At 43.3% G+C, this 20,634-nt stretch overlaps 1 protein-coding gene across 9 annotated transcripts in view; it reads right to left on the bottom strand.

Annotated features, from left to right (window-relative positions):
* The window catches only part of GK (glycerol kinase), a 238,951-nt gene that overhangs the window by 37,427 nt on the left and 180,890 nt on the right, over nucleotides 1-20,634 (bottom strand). For all 9 annotated transcript variants that reach the window (XM_070750605.1, XM_070750603.1, XM_070750606.1 and 6 more), the window contains 4 exons: nucleotides 14,079-14,121; nucleotides 13,429-13,509; nucleotides 12,229-12,307; nucleotides 10,346-10,442 (listed from right to left, as the gene is read on the bottom strand). In XM_070750605.1, coding sequence (XP_070606706.1) covers nucleotides 10,346-10,442; nucleotides 12,229-12,307; nucleotides 13,429-13,509; nucleotides 14,079-14,121 — 300 coding nt within the window. The remainder of the gene's footprint in view (nucleotides 1-10,345; nucleotides 10,443-12,228; nucleotides 12,308-13,428; nucleotides 13,510-14,078; nucleotides 14,122-20,634) is intronic.

Here is a 20,634-nt window from a genome sequence, read left to right on the forward strand (position 1 = left end):
GGAGTTTTGAGAACCCCTCCCCCCAGATGGAGCAAAAAGAATTGAAAGCACGAGGGGTGGGGGTGGCAGCGGAAAAGAGCTGCTTATGAAACAACCCCTCCTCAGAATCTCTCTCTTCTTGGAGCCATGGGAGGACAGGAGCCTCTGACCAAAGGAACTGAGGCCCAAATAGGGCCATCTGGTCACCTTACTCTGATTGGAGATCTCTGAGAAGCCAAATTGTCAGAATTGGGGAGCTCCCAATTCGTGTCCAGGAGCCAGTCATTGGCAGAACTTCCCGATTATTTTGGATGCCTAACTGTAAGTGAACATCCCCTAAACAAGGCTCCCAGCCCACGAATGGGCATTGAAGGGGATCCTTATACTGGGTTAACGAAGGGGTCCCTGCGACGCAAAGAAACCCCTTTGTGCTATACGGCTGTGAGTAAATCCACTAAAGGTTCACTGAATTGAAAATCACCTGGGTGACCCTTCCTTCTGAGCCCAGGTTGGCCCCAAGATCCAGTTGAGGAGTCCCCCACCGTGGGAGATAAGAGCCTGAGGAATGCCCTGACATGAAGAGGCCTGGGGCTGTGTATATCCCAGGGATGGAATGGGCTCAGTACTAGTGGACCCCCTGTCTTCCCCCTGCCCCGGAATTCCAGCAGCCATTTCTCTACACTGCAACCATGGGAATGACTGCCACCTCCTTCTCTACCCAGCCACTCCTGTTCCAGCAGAATGGGACTGAGATGAAGCCCTCCCCCTCAGCAGGGGGGTTCACCAGTGGGGGGTGGGGGGTTTCATCCTCTATTTGTCCCCCCCATGCCTGCTGCTGTGCTTGCCACAGACCGTCCCAACCTGCCAGGCCCGCCTTCCTTTGAAGCCAAGAAACTTGTCTATTTTCTCTACAGAATTGGGGCATATGTAAGACAATATGGCCATTTGTTCCCAAGATATTGACAGTTTATTGATAGCATTTCCGAGGGATTAAATGAAGAAGAAGCATCAGAATAGGAGGCTGAAGCAGATGATGAAGCAGTTCCTGAGCTAAATGATGTGGCTGATTTTATTGAACTGATGAGAATGAGATTTCTAGATGTTGCAAGCCAGGTAGATGCAGAGAAACAGACTGGCCTACTAAAACAAACAGGGCAATCTGTAAAGGAACACACAAACAATTGCAGAATTTCTTAGGATTTGCAAATTTCTACCGACAGTTCATTCCAGCTTTCACTGAAGTTGCTTTGCCCCTAACTGGGTCAACCCCTGCTAAGACCAAACCATTTCAGCCTATTAGGTGGACAATGGAATGCTAAAAGGCTTTGAAGGGCTCAAAAGGGGTTTAGGACATTTTGCCTCTGCCAGTTGGACGAAACTCTTTCTTCTGCAGCAGCTGATCGGCCGCTGCATTCTCTCCCTCGCCCAAAGGCCCCTAGCTCTTCGCCCCAGCCCTTTCGTCACAAAAATCCACATTCAGCCACAGCCTTTTGGCCACATGGGACACTTCGCCGCCATCCAATCAGAACGGTTGTTACAAAATGCTACTTTTGGAAGGAAAGAATGGGACAGTTTGCTCTTTCATACACACACACACCAGTTGAATGATAGAGATGGAAGGGGCCTAAGTGGCCATCTAGTCTGACCCCTCTTCTCATTCAGGAGACTTACAGAATGATAGAGAGGGAAGGGGCCTCAGTGGCCATCTAGTCTGACCCCTCTTCTCATTCAGGAGACTTGCAGAATGATAGAGAGGGAAGGGACCTCGGTGGCCATCTAGTCTGACCCCCCTTCTCATTCAGGAGACTTACAGAATGATAGAGAGGGAAGGGACCTCAGTGGCCATCTAGTCTGACCCCCTTCTCATTCAGGAGACTTACAGAATGATAGAGAGGGAAGGGACCTCAGTGGCTATCTAGTCTGACCCCCAGCTCAAGCAGGAGAATGGAGGGGACCGCAGAGGCCATCTAGTCTGACCCCCAGCTCAAGCAGGAGAATGAAACAGAATGATAGAGATGGAGGGGATCTCAGAGGCCATCTAGTCTGATCCCCATTCTCATTCAGGAGACTTACAGAATGATAGAGAGGGAAGGGACCTCAGAGGCCATCTAGTCTGACTCCCAGCTCAAGCAGGAGAATGAAATAGAATGATAGAGATGGAGGGGACATCAGAGACCATCTAGTCCAACCCTCTTTGCAAGCAGGAGAATTGGTCTTCCGGTCAAATTCTTGGGCTGCTAAATTGGCTGGTGGAATTCTTTGCCTCACAACAAGCTAATTCTTTAAAAGCTAATTTTGGAACCCAATCAGAGCAGTCCTCTCAAAAGAGGAGTGGGAGAGAGTGCTAGGTAGCATTCTCTTAGCAAAGGACAGATGTGAAGTTACTGGTTACTGTCTGGGGCCCCTTTATGACCTGCTCTTCATGGTAATCTTTGGAATTTTTATAATGCGTGGGGCACTTATGACAAAAGAAAGTGTCTAGAGAGGCAAAATCTCGGAGGCCCCAGACGTGGCGGTAGGGGGCCACCCACGGCCTCCACCCATACACATTTAACAAGAGTTGGAAGGGACCTTGGTGGTCATCCAGTCCCACCCTGTCCTTCCACCCATACACATTTGACAAATTCTGACCTGCTAAATTGGCCGGGGGAACACACTGCTACATGGTCCTCTCTCAAACTCCCTTTGCATCTCTCTCTCTGTCTCTCTCCAGGGTCCCTTCCAACACTTGTTAATTTTTTTGGGAATCTGTAGATATCACTGACTTGAGAAGGGGGTTGGACTAGACCTCTGTGGTCCCTTCCATCTCTCTGATTCTGTAGAAATCTGCTTGAGAAGGGGGTTGGAGTAGATGATCTCTATGATTCTAGATGACCTCCTTAAGGTCCCATTCCAATTCTGTAAGGGTCGCCTGCTTGGGAAGGGGGTTGGACTATATGACCTCTGTGGTCCCTTCCATCTGTCTGATTCTGTAGAAATCTGCTTGAGAAAGCAGATTGACAAAATTGAACGGGTCCAAAGACGGGCTACAAGAATGGTGGAAGGTCTTAAGCATAAAACGTATCAGGAAAGACTTAATGAACTCAATCTGTATAGTCTGGAGGACAGAAGGAAAAGGGGGGACATGATCGAAACATTTAAATATGTCAAAGGGTTAAATAAGGTCCAGGAGGGAAGTGTTTTTAATAGGAAAGTGAACACAAGAACAAGGGGACACAATCTGAAGTTAGTTGGGGGAAAGATCAAAAGCAACATGAGAAAATATTATTTTACTGAAAGAGTAGTAGATCCTTGGAACAAACTTCCAGCAGACGTGGTAGATAAATCCACAGTAACTGAATTTAAACATGCTTGGGATAAACATACATCCATCCTAAGATAAAATACAGAAAATAGTATAAGGGCAGACTAGATGGACCAGGAGGTCTTTTTCTGCCGTCAGACTTCTATGTTTCTATGTTTCTATGAGAAAGGGGTTGGACTAGATGATCTCTATGATTCTAGATGACCTCCTTAAGGTCCCATTCCAATTCTGTAAGGGTCACCTGGTTGAGAAGGGGGTTGGACTACATGACCTCTGTAGTCCCTTCTATCTGTCTGATTCTGTAGAAATCTGCTTGAGAAGGGGGTTGGACTAGATGATCTCTATGATTCTAGATGACCTCCTTAATGTCCCATTCCAATTCTGTAAGGGTCACCTGCCTGAGAAGGGGGTTGGACTACATGACCTCTGTGGTCCCTTCCATCTGTCTGATTCTGTAGAAATCTGCTTGAGGAGGGGGTTGGACTAGATGATCTCTATGATTCTAGATGACCTCCTTAAGGTCCCATCCAATTCTGTAAGGGTCACCTGCTTGAGAAGGGGGTTGGACTAGATGCCCTCTAGTTTGTTTTGTCATAACCGCTTGTTCCTCTTGCATCTGCCTGGAGGCATATTCCACAGATAATCATGACGAGCAGGTCATAAAGGGGCCCCAGACAGCAACCAGCCTTCACTTCTGTCCTTTGCTAAGAGAATGCTACCTAGTTCTTTCTCTCACCCCTCTTTTGTGAGAACCAATCTGATTGGCTTCCCAAATTAGCTTTTTAACGATGAGCTTTTTGTGAGGCAGGGGCTAATTTAGCAGCCCAGAAATTTGACTGGGTGACCAATTCTCCTGCTTGTGAAGAGGGCTGGACTCGATGGTCTCTGAGGTGCCATCCATCTGTATGACTCTGTATCAGTTTCCTGCTTGAAGAGGGGTTCTGAGTAGAATCGGTATGTGTGGCTGTTTGTGTGTGTGAAAGAGCTCCCAAAGCCCTCTCCCCCTCCCACTTCTGGGAACCCTCAAGAGGAATGAAGGAGGGGTGAAAAGAGGCCTGGGTCCCCAAAGTGGGGGGCAGGGGGCTTTGTGGGAAAAAACTTGGGGAGGCTAATGATCCTTTTCTGTTTGCAGAGAGAGAGAGGTCTGTTCATACTCTGGGCATCTAGACGATGCCATGCCTTCTTCTGCATTCATGTGGAGAGTCCCCAAAGTGCGTGGAGGCTTTGGGAGCTCTTACACACACACACACACACACACACACACACACACACACACACATATTATCAGCAGCGATGAACTTTTGTTTTCAACAAAGTTAAACTCTGATAGTTATCCCATCAATAGATATAGAATTAAAATCACCAAAAAGCTCCTCATCGTCAAAGAAACAGGAATTACCAAAAAATGAGAAAAATATAGGAGTTATCATTCTACAAATTGGCAAATCTGGTCACATTTAGTTGGGGCAATGGACTAAGTAGCATTCTCTTAGCAAAGGACAGAAGTGAAGGCTGGTTGCTGTCTGGGGCCCCTTTATGACCTGCTCGTCATTGTCTGTGGAATTTTTACTATGCCTCGAGGCAGATGCAAAGGGAACAAGCGGTTATGACAAAACAAACTAGAGGGAGTTCCACCAGCCAATTTAGCAGCCCATGAATTTGACTGGAAGACCAATTCTCCTGCTTGCGAAGAGGGTTGGACTAGATGGTCTCTGAGGTCTCCTCCCACTCTATCATTCTGCTGCTTGAGCTGGGGGTCAGACTAGATGGCCTCTGAGGTCCCCTCCATCTCTATCATTCTGTTTCATTCTCCTGCTTGAGCTGGGGGTCAGACTAAATGGCCTCTGTGGTCCCCTCCATTCTCCTGCTTGAGCTGGGGGTCAGACTAGATGGCCTCTGAGGTCCCCTCCATCTCTATCATTCTGTAAGTCTCCTGAATGAGAAAAGGGGTCAGACTAGATGGCCACTGAGGTCCCTTCCTTCTCTATCATTCTGTAAGTCTCCTGAATGAGAAGGAGGGTCAGACTAGATGGCCACCGAGGTCCCTTCCCTCTCTATCATTCTGTAAGTCTCCTGAATGAGAAGAGGGGTCAGACTAGATGGCCACTGAGGTCCCTTCCCTCTCTATCATTCTGTAAGTCTCCTGAATGAGACGGGGGGGGGGGGGTCAGACTACATGGCCTCTGAGGTCCCTTCCCTCGCTATCATTCTGCAAGTCTCCTGAATGAGAAGGGGGGTCAGACTAGATGGCCACTGAGGACCCTTCCCTCTCTATCATTCTGTAAGTCTCCTGAATGAGAAGGGGAGTCAGACTAGATGGCCACTGAGGTCCCTTCCCTCTCTATCATTCTGTAAGACTCCTGAATGAGAAGGGGGGTCAGACTAGATGACCACCGAGGTCCCTTCCCTCTCTATCATTCAACTGGTGTGTGTGTGTATGAAAGAGCAAACTGTCCCATTCTTTCCTTCCAAAAGTAGCATTTTGTAACAACCGTTCTGATTGGATGGCAGCGAAGTGTCCCATGTGGCCAAAAGGCTGTGGCTGAATGTGGATTTTTGTGACGAAAGGGCTGGGGCGAAGAGCTAGGGGCCTTTGGGTGAGGGAGAGAATGCAGCGGCCTATCAGCTGCTGTGGAAGATAATGCTTCATCCAACTGGCTTCATCCAAAAAGTCCCATCCCCCTCAAAAGACTTTTTGCAAGGGAACCAATCCTGCAATACCCTAACCCAGAGAGAAAGTTTGTGATTCAGTCAGATGCCAGTGATGTGGCAATAGCAACTGTGTTGTTACAAGACAATGGAAAGGGACAGCTGCTACCATGTGCATATCTTTCCAAAAAACCTGACCTCCACCGAAAAGAGATGGGCCATTTAGAGAAGGAAGTGTTTGCTGTATGTGTAGCACTGGTGACATGGAGGCATTTCTTAGAAGGCGGAACAATTCCCTTTGTGTGGACTGATCATAAGAACCTTGAAGCATTAAAGAACCCTCGGAGGCTTTCTCCTAAGCAAGTACATTGGGCCCAAAACTTCAGATATACAGAAACAGACTTAAGAAGGAGAAAAATAGTTTTGGGAAAGAGAAGTTTACAGAAGATAGATTTAAGGAAGAGAAAAGGATTGTGGGGAAAAAAACTTTTTTGTATAAAGGTAAAAGAAAGAAAGGGAAGAAGTTATGGAGATGAAGACAATATTTATACAATATTTATACAGGAAATAGTTGAAAAATTAAAAGGAAGCAGATGAGTGGTGTCGGAATGTTATAGAAATGTTTTTTCCCTCTTCTTATTTTTCCCTTTATTACAATTACTACCTTAGATTTAATTGTGATAAGAATGTTAACTATTTAGAATTTGATATATGTATTTAATAGTTAAGAATTTCCTGCTTTGTTTATATAGGTTGATTTTGTATAATTAATTAATTATTAATATAAATGTGGAAAACTAAGAATTAGAGAAAGTGGAAATAGATTAAATGGAAAAACAAAGATATTTTTATATTTTATATTTTATATAGGAGATCGATTTAAATATATTTTAAAAATCCATTATGTGGAGATTTGAAGAATTAAATGACTTGGAATAACATAGATAAAATAATGATGTGAGAAGCATTATGAGAACTTAAGAAAATTATATAAATTTTGATTCTTATGGAGCATTTAGTTATTGCTGTATATACAGTAGTCCCTCGCTATACCGCGCTTCACCTACTGCGGCTTCACTTCATCGCGGGTTTCTGAGGAAGTCGATCGGCAGATTTAAACAGCCCGCCGAACTCGATCGGCAGGTTTAAAAATATATATATATATATATCTAAAATTGTAAATACTGTATTTAAATACTGTATTTAAAATAAATACTGTGTGGGAAGGGTTTATAAACACTTAAAACAATGAAAACTTACCAAACAATTACAATATAAATACTTAAATAAGTACTATCAGTCGATAAATTCCCCATCACGGATTTCACCTATCACGGCCAGGTCTGGAACGTAACACCAGCGATAGGTGAGGGACTACTGTACTCCTGGTCAGTTGGAGGATGGTGAAGAGTTAGATGACTCTGATACAGATAGTGCTTATGAATTAGTGCCAGGCCCTGGGTTACAGGTATCAGAACAGGTGGGAGGCCAGCCACAGGATGTTGCTATGAGTCCAGACTCCAGTGAGGAAGAGACAGACAATCGCTGGTTAAACCCTCACTTCAGAAGAGTTCAAAAACGCAAGGAGCAAGTGTTAGGGAAAAGATATTAAAGGGAGGAATGGGTTAATTACTGGAGTGATGTATTCGTCACGTCAGGGTGCCAGCGGGGAAGAAGGGCAGAGTTTTTCAATGTTGTAAATCCATCATGGATGTGTGTTGTTTTGGCTCCGGAGTGAGTTAGCTTATTCTTTGTTATTTCACAGCTATTCCTGGTGCTTTTGAACTACTCTGTATAGACATAAATCTTAAGGAGGAGGCATGGAGGAATGTTTGTGTGGTCTAATTGCTAAAGATAATAGACAGAGGAATGTGACTGTCTGTAATGCACTTTGAATACAGAGGAGAGGAGAATAAAAATTGAGTTTTTGTTTATGAAATCCTGCATTCAGAAAGTGTTATTCCCAATGTAACTGAAGTTCTACCAGAATCCAGAACAATTATGATAAAATGGAATAAGGAAAATAAAGAATGAATAAAAAGATTAAGAAAAGTCAGTAGACAATATGGCTTAAAATAAAAAGGCAAGAGAAAGAACTATTTTAATAAATTAAGCTAATAGCGGTCAATTGGGGAAGAATTTTTTTGGGGGAAATTAATTGGTGAGGATCCCAGAAGAAAAAATTAGACCCCCCCCCCCTTTTTTATAGAAGCAGTACCATTTTAGTAAAATAGATCTGGAATAATGTGTTATATATAAAGAATTTATGAATGATTGATTAAAATGTATAACTATGTACTTTATTGTAATGTTGCTGTATTTAGGGTATATTGATTTATGTATGGAGTGTTGGGAAAAAAAATGAAAAAACTGTTTGCAAAATAAACCCCATTAAGAGGTTAAACAAATTTTTTAAAAATGTTTTTTAAAGATGTTTTTTAATATTAGATTTGTTTCCATTGTAACATTGTTATTATTGTTGTTGTGAGCCGCCCCGAGTCTTTGGAGAGGGATGGCATACACATCTAATTAATAATAATAATAATAATTATTATTATTATTATTATTATTATTATTATTATTATTATTATTACTACTACTACTGTTGTTTGTTATTATTGTTGTTATTGTCATTATTATTATTATTATTATTATTATTATTTAGATTCCAGAATCTATTAGGGTCAATTATAGGATTTAATACATTGGAAAGGATACCCTATTTCAAAAGTAACATGGCTAAAAAGCTGCAAGATAAATGCTGACAAATCAATAAATAGTTTTCATGAGAGGAATGTTTATAAGCCAAAGAGAATTCCTGGAGGTGGCAAGGGAGATTAGAATTTAAATAATCTATTATGGTTATTTCTTTGAAAGAAGTTCTTTTCACTTCATGGGGACAGCCTGTCAGCCCTGAAAATGACATTTGTGTAGACATTTTTTATTGTCTATTCTTTTCTTAGTTTTTAGGTTCACTAATAAAGGAATTTAGGCTAGCCTCTAATTGTTTAAAGGAAGATTATAGAAATAAAGGGGGAATGTTATGTCTAGGTGGCATTCTTTCCCGTGGGAACAGAGAAGATGGCTGCAGCTAGAGGAAGATGGAGTTTGGAGACACTGGAATGATGGCCTGAGAATTGATTGGAGATTGTGACTCAGGGGATGTTTTTGTCTTTTGGTTTTTATTGGCTGTAATTTCGGATCTGGGTCAGAGTCAGAATTACACCCTTACCAATTTGATATGTTCCTAATATATAGACTCTAATGCAGTGGTTCTCAATCTTTCTAATGCGGTGAACCCTTAATACAGTTCCTCATGTTGTGGTTAGCCCCAAGCATAAGTCTACCACCAATTCTCCCAACAGAGCTTTAAGCTGATTGACAGGAAGGTCAGAGGGACAACCCCACTGTCAACACCTGATTGGTCGGATTGTAAAAATACCAAAATTTTTCTTTTCCCATGGTCTTAGGGAAATGGTCATTCCACCCCCAAAGGTGTCCTGACCGCCCAGGTTGAGAACCACTGCTCTAATGGAAAATGGATGCCTGTTAAACTTCCAGGTAACATGTCCTATGAAACAAGATTTATTTCATAGGACATGTTACCTGGAAGCTTAACAGGATGTCAAACATATATCGTTAAAGCGGCATCACATGATGTATTGGGACTTTTTCCCCCTTCACTAAAGCAGGGGTGGTCAGCGTGTGATGGATCTGGCATGGAAGCTGTGATTTTAACAGCCCCGATCTATAGAATCCAACTACGGATTAATAGTATGGCATTACATATGCGGCAATCACACCAATTGAACGAGAGAGTAAAATTGGACATTTAATTCTTGTTCATATACGCTGCTGCTTCTGATATAATTTGTACAGGCCTTGTCAAGGAAAATGATATTTGGGGAAAGAATCCAATAAATCATAATCAGGTTAACACACCTTTAATTCAAACAAAACATTCACTCTTTAAAATTATTTTTGCCCTACTGTTTGTATGATTTTGGTAGATCTGCATTTGAACAATATATTGTTATCTATAATATGGAATAAAGGTCAGCAGATGCCTTTAAATAGCTGCCATAAGGAGTTTTACCATTTCTCAAATAAATGTGGACAAGAAAGTATTCTCAGGAATAAAGATGCTTTTGAAGCATCATTATTTATGTCAGCTAAAACAATTAGGTCAGCTTCTTTTACATCTGGTTTAATTTTTAAAGGAAAACTGAGTACAGGGCTGGGGAATATCAAATGAAGTGAATATAGATGTCAGCAATGATACTTTCCTTTGGCATAAAGCTGGATATACACTCAATCTTTCATAACAATCTTGTTGTTGGTCATTCATAAATTCTGTTTTATTATCAGAATACCAGAAAAATACTATTTAACATTCAATCAGATAATATTTACCCTCTTGCACTGGGTTCCCAATATGGTGCATATAATCCTGAAAATGCAGGAACAAAGTAGCAGCCGTAAGATGTGCCTACTTCAGCAGCAAGTTTCTCTAAGATAAATACAAAATAGAAAACTTATCTCTGCAAGAAATAGTCACTTAAAAACAAGGAATTGCAAAAAATAATGTAAGTAATTTCTAGAATAAATAACTGTTGAGTGCATTAATCTATATAACAAACATAGCACCAGAAAGCAGAATTATAAATTTTATATATGCTATAATCTTCAACAAGTTGGTATTTTCTGGATATGCTGAACTACAATATAGCTCTCACAGATCATTAATATCCATAAACAAAAGCTTATGGCCTGACTTGAACAAAAATAAATCTTACTAAGCTTTCTTCTCCCCCCCCCCAAGTAAAATTGTGTAGAATTGAAGTTTTAATTAATTATAATAATTGACAGTTTAATAATAATAATAATAACAATAATAATAATAATAATAACAACAACAATAATAATAATAATATTTATTAGACTTGTATGCTGCCCCTCTCCGAAGACTCGTTTGTGTGATTATTACTCCTACTCCTACTAGCAATAGTCATATTTCACTATTATATTTTCAGAAGAAATACAGGGTCCCCAAGCCCAAAAATTAGGTACCTAGGGTTAAAAATGGCATAAGCCTCAGTGGCACAGTGGTTACAGTGCAGTACTGCAAGCTACTTCTGCTGATCACTGGCTGCCAGCAGTTTGGCAGATCAAATCTCAGTAGGCTCAAGGTTGACTCATCCTTCCATCCTTCCAAGGTTGGTAAAATGAGGACTCAGATTGTAAACTGCTTAGAGAGGGATCTAAACAGGGATGGGCTCTGTCCAGAATGGGTGGTGTGAGTGTGTGTGTAACGCCGCTCTGGTAGCAGAAATGGAGCTGCACATGCAGCTCCATTACCACCAGGCATGCATGTGCTGTGCATGTGCAACTGGTGCAATTCTAGCAAAAATTACTGCATGCGCGGAAGCAAAGAAATCAGCAATTTTTGCCCAAGTCTTGCTTCACACAAGATTTTGGCTACTGCGCATGCACAGCAACTGAATCTTGCTGCGGTGCCTAGAGCAGCAGCTGGGGCCAACAGCAACAGCGACCTGCCTGAGTTCAGGCTGCACGGCCTACTCTCCCACACCGCAGGTATATCTCAGCACACGCAGCGATGGTGCCCCGAGCGAGTCGTGAACTTTGAGACCGGTGCTATGCTCCTGAAGGCCACAACTTGCTCGGGGCACCATCACCATGCCAAGAAATGCCTGTGGCACAGGAGAGCACAGAGCAGGCTGCGCGGACGGAGCTTGGGGCCACCTGGCCTGCTCCCCATGCCATCCCCATCTTCTCGGCACCCTGCAGGAGATCATGCAAGCACCGGAGCAAGGCACAATATAAGGGCTGGGGGCAGAAGAGGCATGCTGCTCATAGCGGAGCTGCTGCTCTTGGCAAAGTGGAGCTGCTGCTTGTGGCAGAGTGGGCAGGTCGCTCGTGGTGGAGCCGCCACAGGTGAAGCGGCAGAGTGGTGGGGTGGGTGAGCAGATGGGCCGCTCATGGCAAAGCTGCTGCTTATGGCACAAAACGGGCAGGCTGCTCCTGGCGGAGCCACAATGGGCGGAGCGGCGGGTGAGCCGCTTGTGGCACAGCTGTTGCTCGTGGTACAGCGGAGCAGGTAGGCCACTTCTGGCAGAGCTGCCACGAGGGGCATGGGAAAGTGGGGGGGCAGGAAAGCGGACAGGCCGCCCACAGCAGAGTTGTTGCAAGCCACACAGCTGAGTGGGCGGTGGACGAGCAGCGGCTGAGTCCCTGCATTCTTACAGATTTACAATAAATTAAAAAGCTATACTCACCTACTTCTTCTGAAGATTTTGCAATACCAAGATTATCCCTCAACCAACGAACAACAGCTCCTGCAATAGCAACAGAGCCCTAAAACAAAAAGACAGACTAAAATTGTTTCATGTATTACTTCATGATTGTTCTTACTATATAGCATCTAAATATATATTAAAATTGATGCAGGTCTATTTATTTATTTATTTACTTAATTAAATGTATATGCTGCCCATGTCCTAGTCATAAATTTTTGCAGCTCTTATAACTATTTTTAAAGCAGTCTTAAATAGTCTTTTAATTCATAATTAAAATGGAAACTCAGTCTAGTTGAAAACCTGTTTGACTTGCACACGTGAAATGATTCTGAAATTACCAGTACATAAAGGATTTCTACCCCTTCAAATACTGTATCTTTTCACTGCGTCCACATTACTTGTAATCAATTAGATTTATATATATATGAACTACTCAAAGTAGACATTTTTTCTCAGAGCCACATAAAATGATGCTGACATCAAAGACGTGAAGATATTCATGAACTGGGATAACAAGGTCAGCCAATGAATAGGCATACGAACTAAGTCAGCCAATGGGAGCTAAACACATCTGAGTCTGGGCAGAGAATCAAAACTGAAACCAAAAGGCTAGGTGTGGCTCAAGCCACTCTGTACTCTCTGAACACTAAATTAAAAGTTGCTTGTATTTTTCTTATAACTGCTACTATATTGAAGAAGCACACTACTTGTGGTATTTATTTATATATATATATATATATATATAAAAATATATATAAATATATAAAAATATATAAAAATATAATATTCCATTTACAACAACACAAAGATTGGAACTCCAGCCTGAAGATGGTGAATGTGATTTCACCGAAACGTCGCATAGACATGCAAAACATTACATAGGGCAAAACCCGAACTCAGAACAATCTACATACATATACCCGTGAAAATTTACGAAAACATATATATATATATATATATATATATATATATATATATATATATATATATATATATATATAGAAGTTAACGAATCCAACTGAATCAGTTATCTGTATGTGCTTCTGGATTTAATTTTATGCAACAATCTCTGATAAATATACTATAGCAACATGAGAGTGTTTACCTATAAATAAGTGGCTGCTGTGCACTCACTGAAATTGAAATACCAAAATGCCTGCAATGAATAAATAGACTTACTTCTAATGCATAACATACAGCCTTGTCTCTGCCCAATTTGTAAGCCACAGTGGTTAAGAGGCCGTGCTCAGAGAGTGCAGGCTGAGAAAAACAGAAAAAGAAAATATTACTTATTACTTATTTTTGCTTTATAGGAAATAGTATAATAGTCATGTACAATTTTGAAATTGAAGTGGAAAGTTTAAAGTATTAATTACTAACCAATAAATATTTCATGGGAGAATTATGATTTTTGACAACTTAATAAACAATATTTTTTAGTTATATTAAATTACTTATCTAGAACTCTAATTGGCTATTTCAACTGTTAAAGATGGGCATTGCCAAAATACTAAAATAATTCTTCTTCTGTTGCCTTAAACATTGACTAATATATTAATTTTCTAATATGGGTATCACTTTTAAGGGTTTCATACTAATCATTTTCTCAAAAATATTATGCAGCTAAAGCCTGAACCAGGAGTCCTATTACAACGTAATTCTGACTTGCCTTTTGTGAGATGAATGGCTACATGAATTTGAAATTATTTAAAAATTATATAGAAGACATTAAAGACAAAGAGAACATACCTGAACCGTGTTTTAAAAAAATATACAATTAAGGTCTATTTCTTTGAAAAACAGCAACTTGTTTCACTCATAGCACCAACCTTATGGCCTGTATTGCAGAGTAAGAAGCAGCCTGTTCCATACCTACAATGGGGGGGAAAACAAGTTACTGAAGTACATCTGAAAACAGAATGTAATTCTTCAGCTAAGTTGCTTAAGATGAACCTGCCGCAGATACATATAAAAAAACCTTACAATTAAAAATCACTCTAAAGCTATTCATGAAGAGCAACAATCTAAATGTCCACATTTCCTATTCCTATACTCCCTATATCCATGATGGTAAGCCTTTGGCACGCATGCCACAGGTGGCATGCGGAGCCATATCCGAGTTGATGCGAGGCGTTATATCAGCTCCAGTGTGCATGCACATGCTGACGAGCTGATTTTCAGCCTTCTGGAGGTGGAAAGCCATTTTTGCCCTTCCCAGGCTTCAGAAAAGCCTCCTCCAAAAGCTGTGCGTGTGTCAGAGCCAAGCTGTCCCGCCAATGGGATGAAGTCAGGCAATGTCAGTCATTTCCTGGTGTCAGAGCCAAAAGGGTCTGGCAGATCAGCTATGAAGGCACACAAAAAGTAAGGGATGCCAACAGGGTTGGAATCAGTCTGCAAGTGTGTGACAGGCAAACTCCATTTTGCCTGAAAGAATGGGTGTTCGTTGGGGTCTGGAACCAGGAAAAGAATAAAAACTGTTGAGTCTCTCAGCAAGGAGAGCAAGATCCGAAAGGCAGGCGGGCCTCGCCGTCGTCTCCCCTTCTTCCGTTGGCATCAGGTGCTCACCAAACCCTTTCGGATCTCGCTCTGCAACAACTGTAGTGCAGGCAGGCAGGCAAGTGAGCTGGCCAGTGGCTTCATAGGGAAAGATCATGGGAGCAAGGCGTATGTAGCAGGAGCTCATCAAGGGATGGTAGGGCCGATGGCTGGCAAAGCAACCCAGAGTGCAGCACAGAGGGGCCATCCTCCAAAGGAATCCAGCCAGGCCCTTTGGGCAGGGTGGCTGAAACCCTCCCTGCCTCTGCCACCCTCTATTTCACAGCAGCAGCAGTGAAGGCAGAGAATACAGGGTGCGCAAGGGAGTGCGTAGCTCTTGCCCTTCCCCCCTGCAGTTGCTGGTTCTTTTCTGGCGTGGCGGGGCTGCACATGAGAAATATTGGGAGCCAGCTTAAATGCATGGGGCAGCATTTGCTAGCTGAGTGGCTACCTGCCCTGCCTTTGCTCCTTCCTCAGCTCAGCTGGCAGCAGGCATAGCAGGGACTGGGAGGAGGTGCTGCATGGATTGCAGTTGGACCCATCATCTGAGATTCATCTGGGCTGGCTGGCTAGCCCCTTCCCAGCAAAAAGCACTGAGAATTGGCGGCTGTCTCAGCCGCACCTTAAGGTGCCCTGGCTACATTCATGAGACCAGAGTGGCCACCAACTGGGCGAAGCCTCCAGTCTCATTGCTGGCCACCTCTGGAATTGCTAAAAATAGAGGCTGGCAGAGGCAGGGAGGTCTCAGCCACCCTGCCCAAAGGGCCTGGCCGGATTCCTTTGGAAGGCAGCTCTTCTGTGCTTCACTCTTGGCTGCTTTGCCAACCATAAGTTCCACCGGCCCCTTCAACACTCCTGCCATGCACACCCTGCTCCCAGCCACTTTTCCCCCACCCACCAAACCAGGGCCCTGATCCCAGCACCCCTTTGATTGCTCCTGAGAAACGGTTGGCATGAGATCTTTCCCTATGGAGCCACTGGCCAGTTCATTTTCCTGCCAGCACCACAGTTGTTGCAAGGAAATTGAGACCTGAAAAGCTCCAGTGATCACCTGGTGCCGATAGAGGAAGGGAAGGCTACGGCCAGGCTTGCCTGCCTTCCAGATCTTGCTCTCCTTGCTGGGAGACTTGGTTCCTTTTCTCCCTTTTCCTGCTTGGATTTTGGAACATCTTCAAGGAAACCCTGTCCCTGGCTAAGGGTGAAGCAACCAGGAAGAAGCAGGAGGTGACAGAAAACACAGGCAGTGCTTGGCAGCCCGGATTCTGATATTCACCTTCTCAGTGGTTGGAAGTCTGACAGGAAGGGAAGGGGAGGCGGCGACTGGCCTGAAAATGGAGCCAGAGCTGTGCCGCCGCTACTGCCTTCCTTCTCCCCCCAGCGCCATTGCCGCCCAGTAGGAGGGAGCCTAAAAGTCAAGTTCGCAAGTTAGCCTCCCTCCCAAAGTGGGGAAACATGCTGCCAAAGCCCACCATGGCCATTAAAGTGAGGAGAGCACCCCAGGTGGCCTGCCCACTCACCTGCTCCAGGTTTTGAGAATGCTGGCTTGACCGCCCTCTCCCCCTTGTATTTTGGTTTTTAAAAAAAAATAAATCTGTCAGGTGTGTGTGCTCGTAGAAGCAGCAGTAGTGGCAAAGGCTGATAAGAAGATGGGGGTGTGAGCAGGGGTGGGCTACTGCCTGGACAGGGGGGGGACACAGTAGGGTGGTGCAAATGGAGTTCCATCCCTGAACACCCAATTTACACTGAAAGATGTTGAAAGGAAATGCAGGGTGTCCTGCATAAGCCACACCCACAGTGAGGTAGTAAAAATTTTGGTAGCCCTTCACTGGGTGCAAGGGAATCCCGGGAGGAGAGCAAGGTGTGTATGAGGTGGCTAGTAGCTCTTGCCCTTTCCCCCGTAGCTGCCAGTGGTTTTCTGGGGTGGTGGGGATGCACAGAAGGAATACTGGGAGCCAGCTCAGGCATAAGGGCTAGCATCTGCTGACTGGATGGCCATCTGCCCCACCCTCTGTTCCTTCCCTGGCTTAGATCATCTGGCTGAAGACATGGTGAGGACTATGCAGGGGCATCGATCTGGCTGCAGCTCATTTTGCACATCCACAGTGAAGGTAGCGGTGGAGTTGCGTGCACATGTAGGTGGCATGTTGCATTATGGGTAATGGTGCTTGCACTGCCATTTTTGGCAGGCAACAACAAAAAGGTTTGCCATCACTGCTCTATAGTTTGTGTGCACAGTTATTAGGCAAGTGAGTATTTTGACCATATCTTCATTTTTATACACATCTTCCACAGGCTATAAGCATATCAGGCGATGTGTATTTGTATAATGAGGGAAGATGTGGCATAAGAAGATCCAAACCCTATATCAAGGTGTGTATAATTATTAAGCAGCTTCTTTTCCTCAAGCAAAATGGAGATTTAACTGATAAAAAAGAGATTTAACTAAACTCTGAAAAGTCAAAATTTATTTAAAAAGTCTTTTAAATGTAGCACTCTTGAAATTGCTATGATATTGGGGCATGATCACAGAACCTTACAAAGCAAAGGTCAGCGCCGGCGGCAGCTCGAGCAAGAGGAGTCGGAGACTTGATTGACCTCGCAGGCTTGAGATGTATCTGAAGATTGAAGTTTTCAAATATACAACCAATACTGATTTAATTGCCTCATTGAGTCTTGTTCCACGCTTCCAAGTTCAAAATCTTTGGGTTTTTTTTCAGGGACAAGAAGTGGGAACAAGAACAAATCCATTTTAATGTAGAAAAGAAATCGTAACATTGTTATTGCAAGACCGAGAAATATCTCTTCCAGGTGGCTACCCTGGAACCCTCGGATCGAGCCCCACAGAGCGCCGACGTCCAGCTGATCCCCCCCCCAAGAGCGGCAAGACCTCCTGAGCCTTTGGAGCTCTTCCGCAAGCTCTCCAGAGTCCCTATGCCCAGCTGATTCCCCCCCCCAAGAACAGCGAGACCAGGCGGCTTCCCCCAGAACCTCCGGATCGAGCCCAGCAGAGCCCTGATGTCCAGCTGATCCCTCTAAAGAGTAGCAAGGGCATTTGGATTCCCCCTGAGCCTCCGGATCAAGCCCTTCTCAGAGCCCCAACGCCCAGCCAATTACCCCTCTCAAAGCACCAAGGGATTCCCCTCAATCCCCAACCCGACTTCTACGGACCCCAGGGAGCTGACTGGTCGCCATTAAGGGCCAACAGACCACATGGCCAACAAAACAACAAGAACAAAAGAGATCAGTGACCAGAACCTGGTAGAACCAACAAAAAAACCCCAACCCTACATAAACGTATTCTGAACTCACCAGAAAGAAAAGAAACAAGCAACAAATAACAACAAATTCAAAACAACTAACAGCAAATATATCAACAAAAACATAAACACAACAAAAAGCACAATAATAACACATTAACAGCACCCATCTGAACACCACCAGACACAACTGGACACTGAACCCCAATCATGCCTAGTACACTAAAAGCAGAACTGCCATCACTGCATTCTCCCTCACCCACCCTGCAACTTTCCACACACACGAAGAACGATCCACACACACACACGGAGAAGACATACCAACCATGCACATGGGAGACATACCCCCCATAAGCAAAGATGAAGATGGAACTGACTCCATAGTGAGCTGTAGACTGTGCTCTATGTACACACTCCTCCCCTCAAACTTCCAAAACATTACTTGCAACAAGTGCATACTAATCCAATTACTTGAAGAAAAAATTGAAAACTTAGAGAAAAATCTAAGAACCCTGAAACACCAACATCAAAATGAGAAAGACCAACACACTCCCAACAAAATCAACACCCCAGTCGAGCAAAGCCAAATCAACTCCCCCGAGATAGTAAATGACTGGATACACATAACCCAAAGAAGAAAAAACAAACCAAATACAAAACCTCTACCAATTCCAACCCACTTCCTCCCAACCCCACTGCCTACAAGCAACAAGTATTCAGTACTCCTGGCAGAAGGAAATCAGCAATAACCTGACAAGGAACCACCAAGAACCAAGCACAACACAACACCACCAAATGCCTCCACAACGAAAGCTAACCCCGCCCTCCCCAACCCAACCAAAAAAAAAAGAAGAGTGCTGGTAATTGGAGACTCAATTCTCAGGTGAAATGAACCTGCCATGTGCAGACCAGACAATCAATCCAGAGAGGTATGCTGCCTTCCTGAAGCCAAAATCTCTGACATAACACAAAACCTTACCAAAATATTAAAACCCTAGGACTACTACCCTCTACTGGTGATTCATGCAGGAACAAGTGACACAGGAAAAGACATGAATCAAATAATGAAAGACTATGACCATTTGGGCAATACAGCCAAAAGGATAGGTGCACAGGTTGTTTTTTCTTCCATTCTACCCATAAGAGGATGACACCCGGCCAGGGAACACAAAATCCCACAAATAAACTATTGGCTAAGGAGATGGTGTCACCAAAAGAACTTTGGTTTCCTCGACCATGGCATACAAGAAGGGTTTCTAGCAAGAGATGGGCTACAGCTCACTAGGGCTGGGAAGAACCTCCTAGGAAATCGATTAGGCCAACTCATCAGGAGGGCTTTAAACTAGACCCAAGAGGGGAGGGTGACCAAACTAAAAGATTGAACAACAAACAAAACAAGGAAGGGGAACAAGTCAAGCCCACAAATAAATCAGAGGATAAAAAATGCCCATCCAGAATCAGACACAAATGCCTGTACACAAACGCACAAAGCCTGGGGAACAAACAGGACGAATTGGAATTACTAATACACGAGGGGCAACACGATCTAATTGGAATTACAGAAACCTGGTGGAACGAAACACACAACTGGAACACGTAGATAAAGAGTTACAACCTCTTCAAGAAAAGCAGGTCAAACAAGAAAGGAGGTGGAGTTGCACTTTACATAAAAGACCACTACACTGCCAAAGAACTATATCCAACCAAAGAAGATAACCCCCTAGAAATCATATGGGTTAGTATAAAAGAAAAGAAGTGCAACACTACAATTGGAGTATACTACAGACCACCAAACCAAACAGGTACAATGGACAATCTCTTTACAAGCCAACTAACAGAAATATGCAACAAGCATAGCACAACAATAATGGGAGACTTTAACTACCCTGACATTAACTGGAAAACAAACTCAGCACCAAGTGGAAAGTCTGATAGATTTCTCACCAGTCTCGCTGATAACTTTCTAACCCAAAAAGTGGAAACAGGAACCAGAGGGACTGCAATACTTGACCTAATATTAACAAACAGGGAAGAGATGATAGAGGGAATTGAAGAAGAAGGGACACTGGGTGAGAGTGACCATGTCATCCTTAAATTCAACATATTATAATCACCAACTGCTGTACCCAACACCACTAGAGTCCCAGACCCTCAGAGCGAACCTGGGGAAAAAAAGCTGGAAGGAACTTCTAAAGGGTAAAACCACACAGGAAGCCTGGGAGGGTCTAAAAAACAGTATCATAGATGCCCAAAACAATACAATCCCCATGAAAAAGAAAAACAGGAAAACCAAAATGAATCCAGCTTGGCTAAACAAAGAACTCGCAGACAACATAAAAGAAAAAAAAGCCAAATACAAAAAATGGTAAGAAGGACTCATAACCAAAGTGGAATATCAGCAAACAGCCAAAACCTGCAAACAAAAAATAAAAACACCAAAGGCCCAACACGAACAATACCTTGCAACAAAAGTCAAAGACAACAACAAAAGTTTCTTCCAGCACATAAACAACAAGAAGAATATCAAGGAAACAGTCACTACACTAAAAAATGAAGACGTTAATGAAATCACAGACAACAGAGACAAAGCACA

Source organism: Erythrolamprus reginae, chromosome 4 (genome assembly GCF_031021105.1).
Source record: "Erythrolamprus reginae isolate rEryReg1 chromosome 4, rEryReg1.hap1, whole genome shotgun sequence".
Lineage (NCBI taxonomy): Eukaryota > Metazoa > Chordata > Lepidosauria > Squamata > Dipsadidae > Erythrolamprus > Erythrolamprus reginae.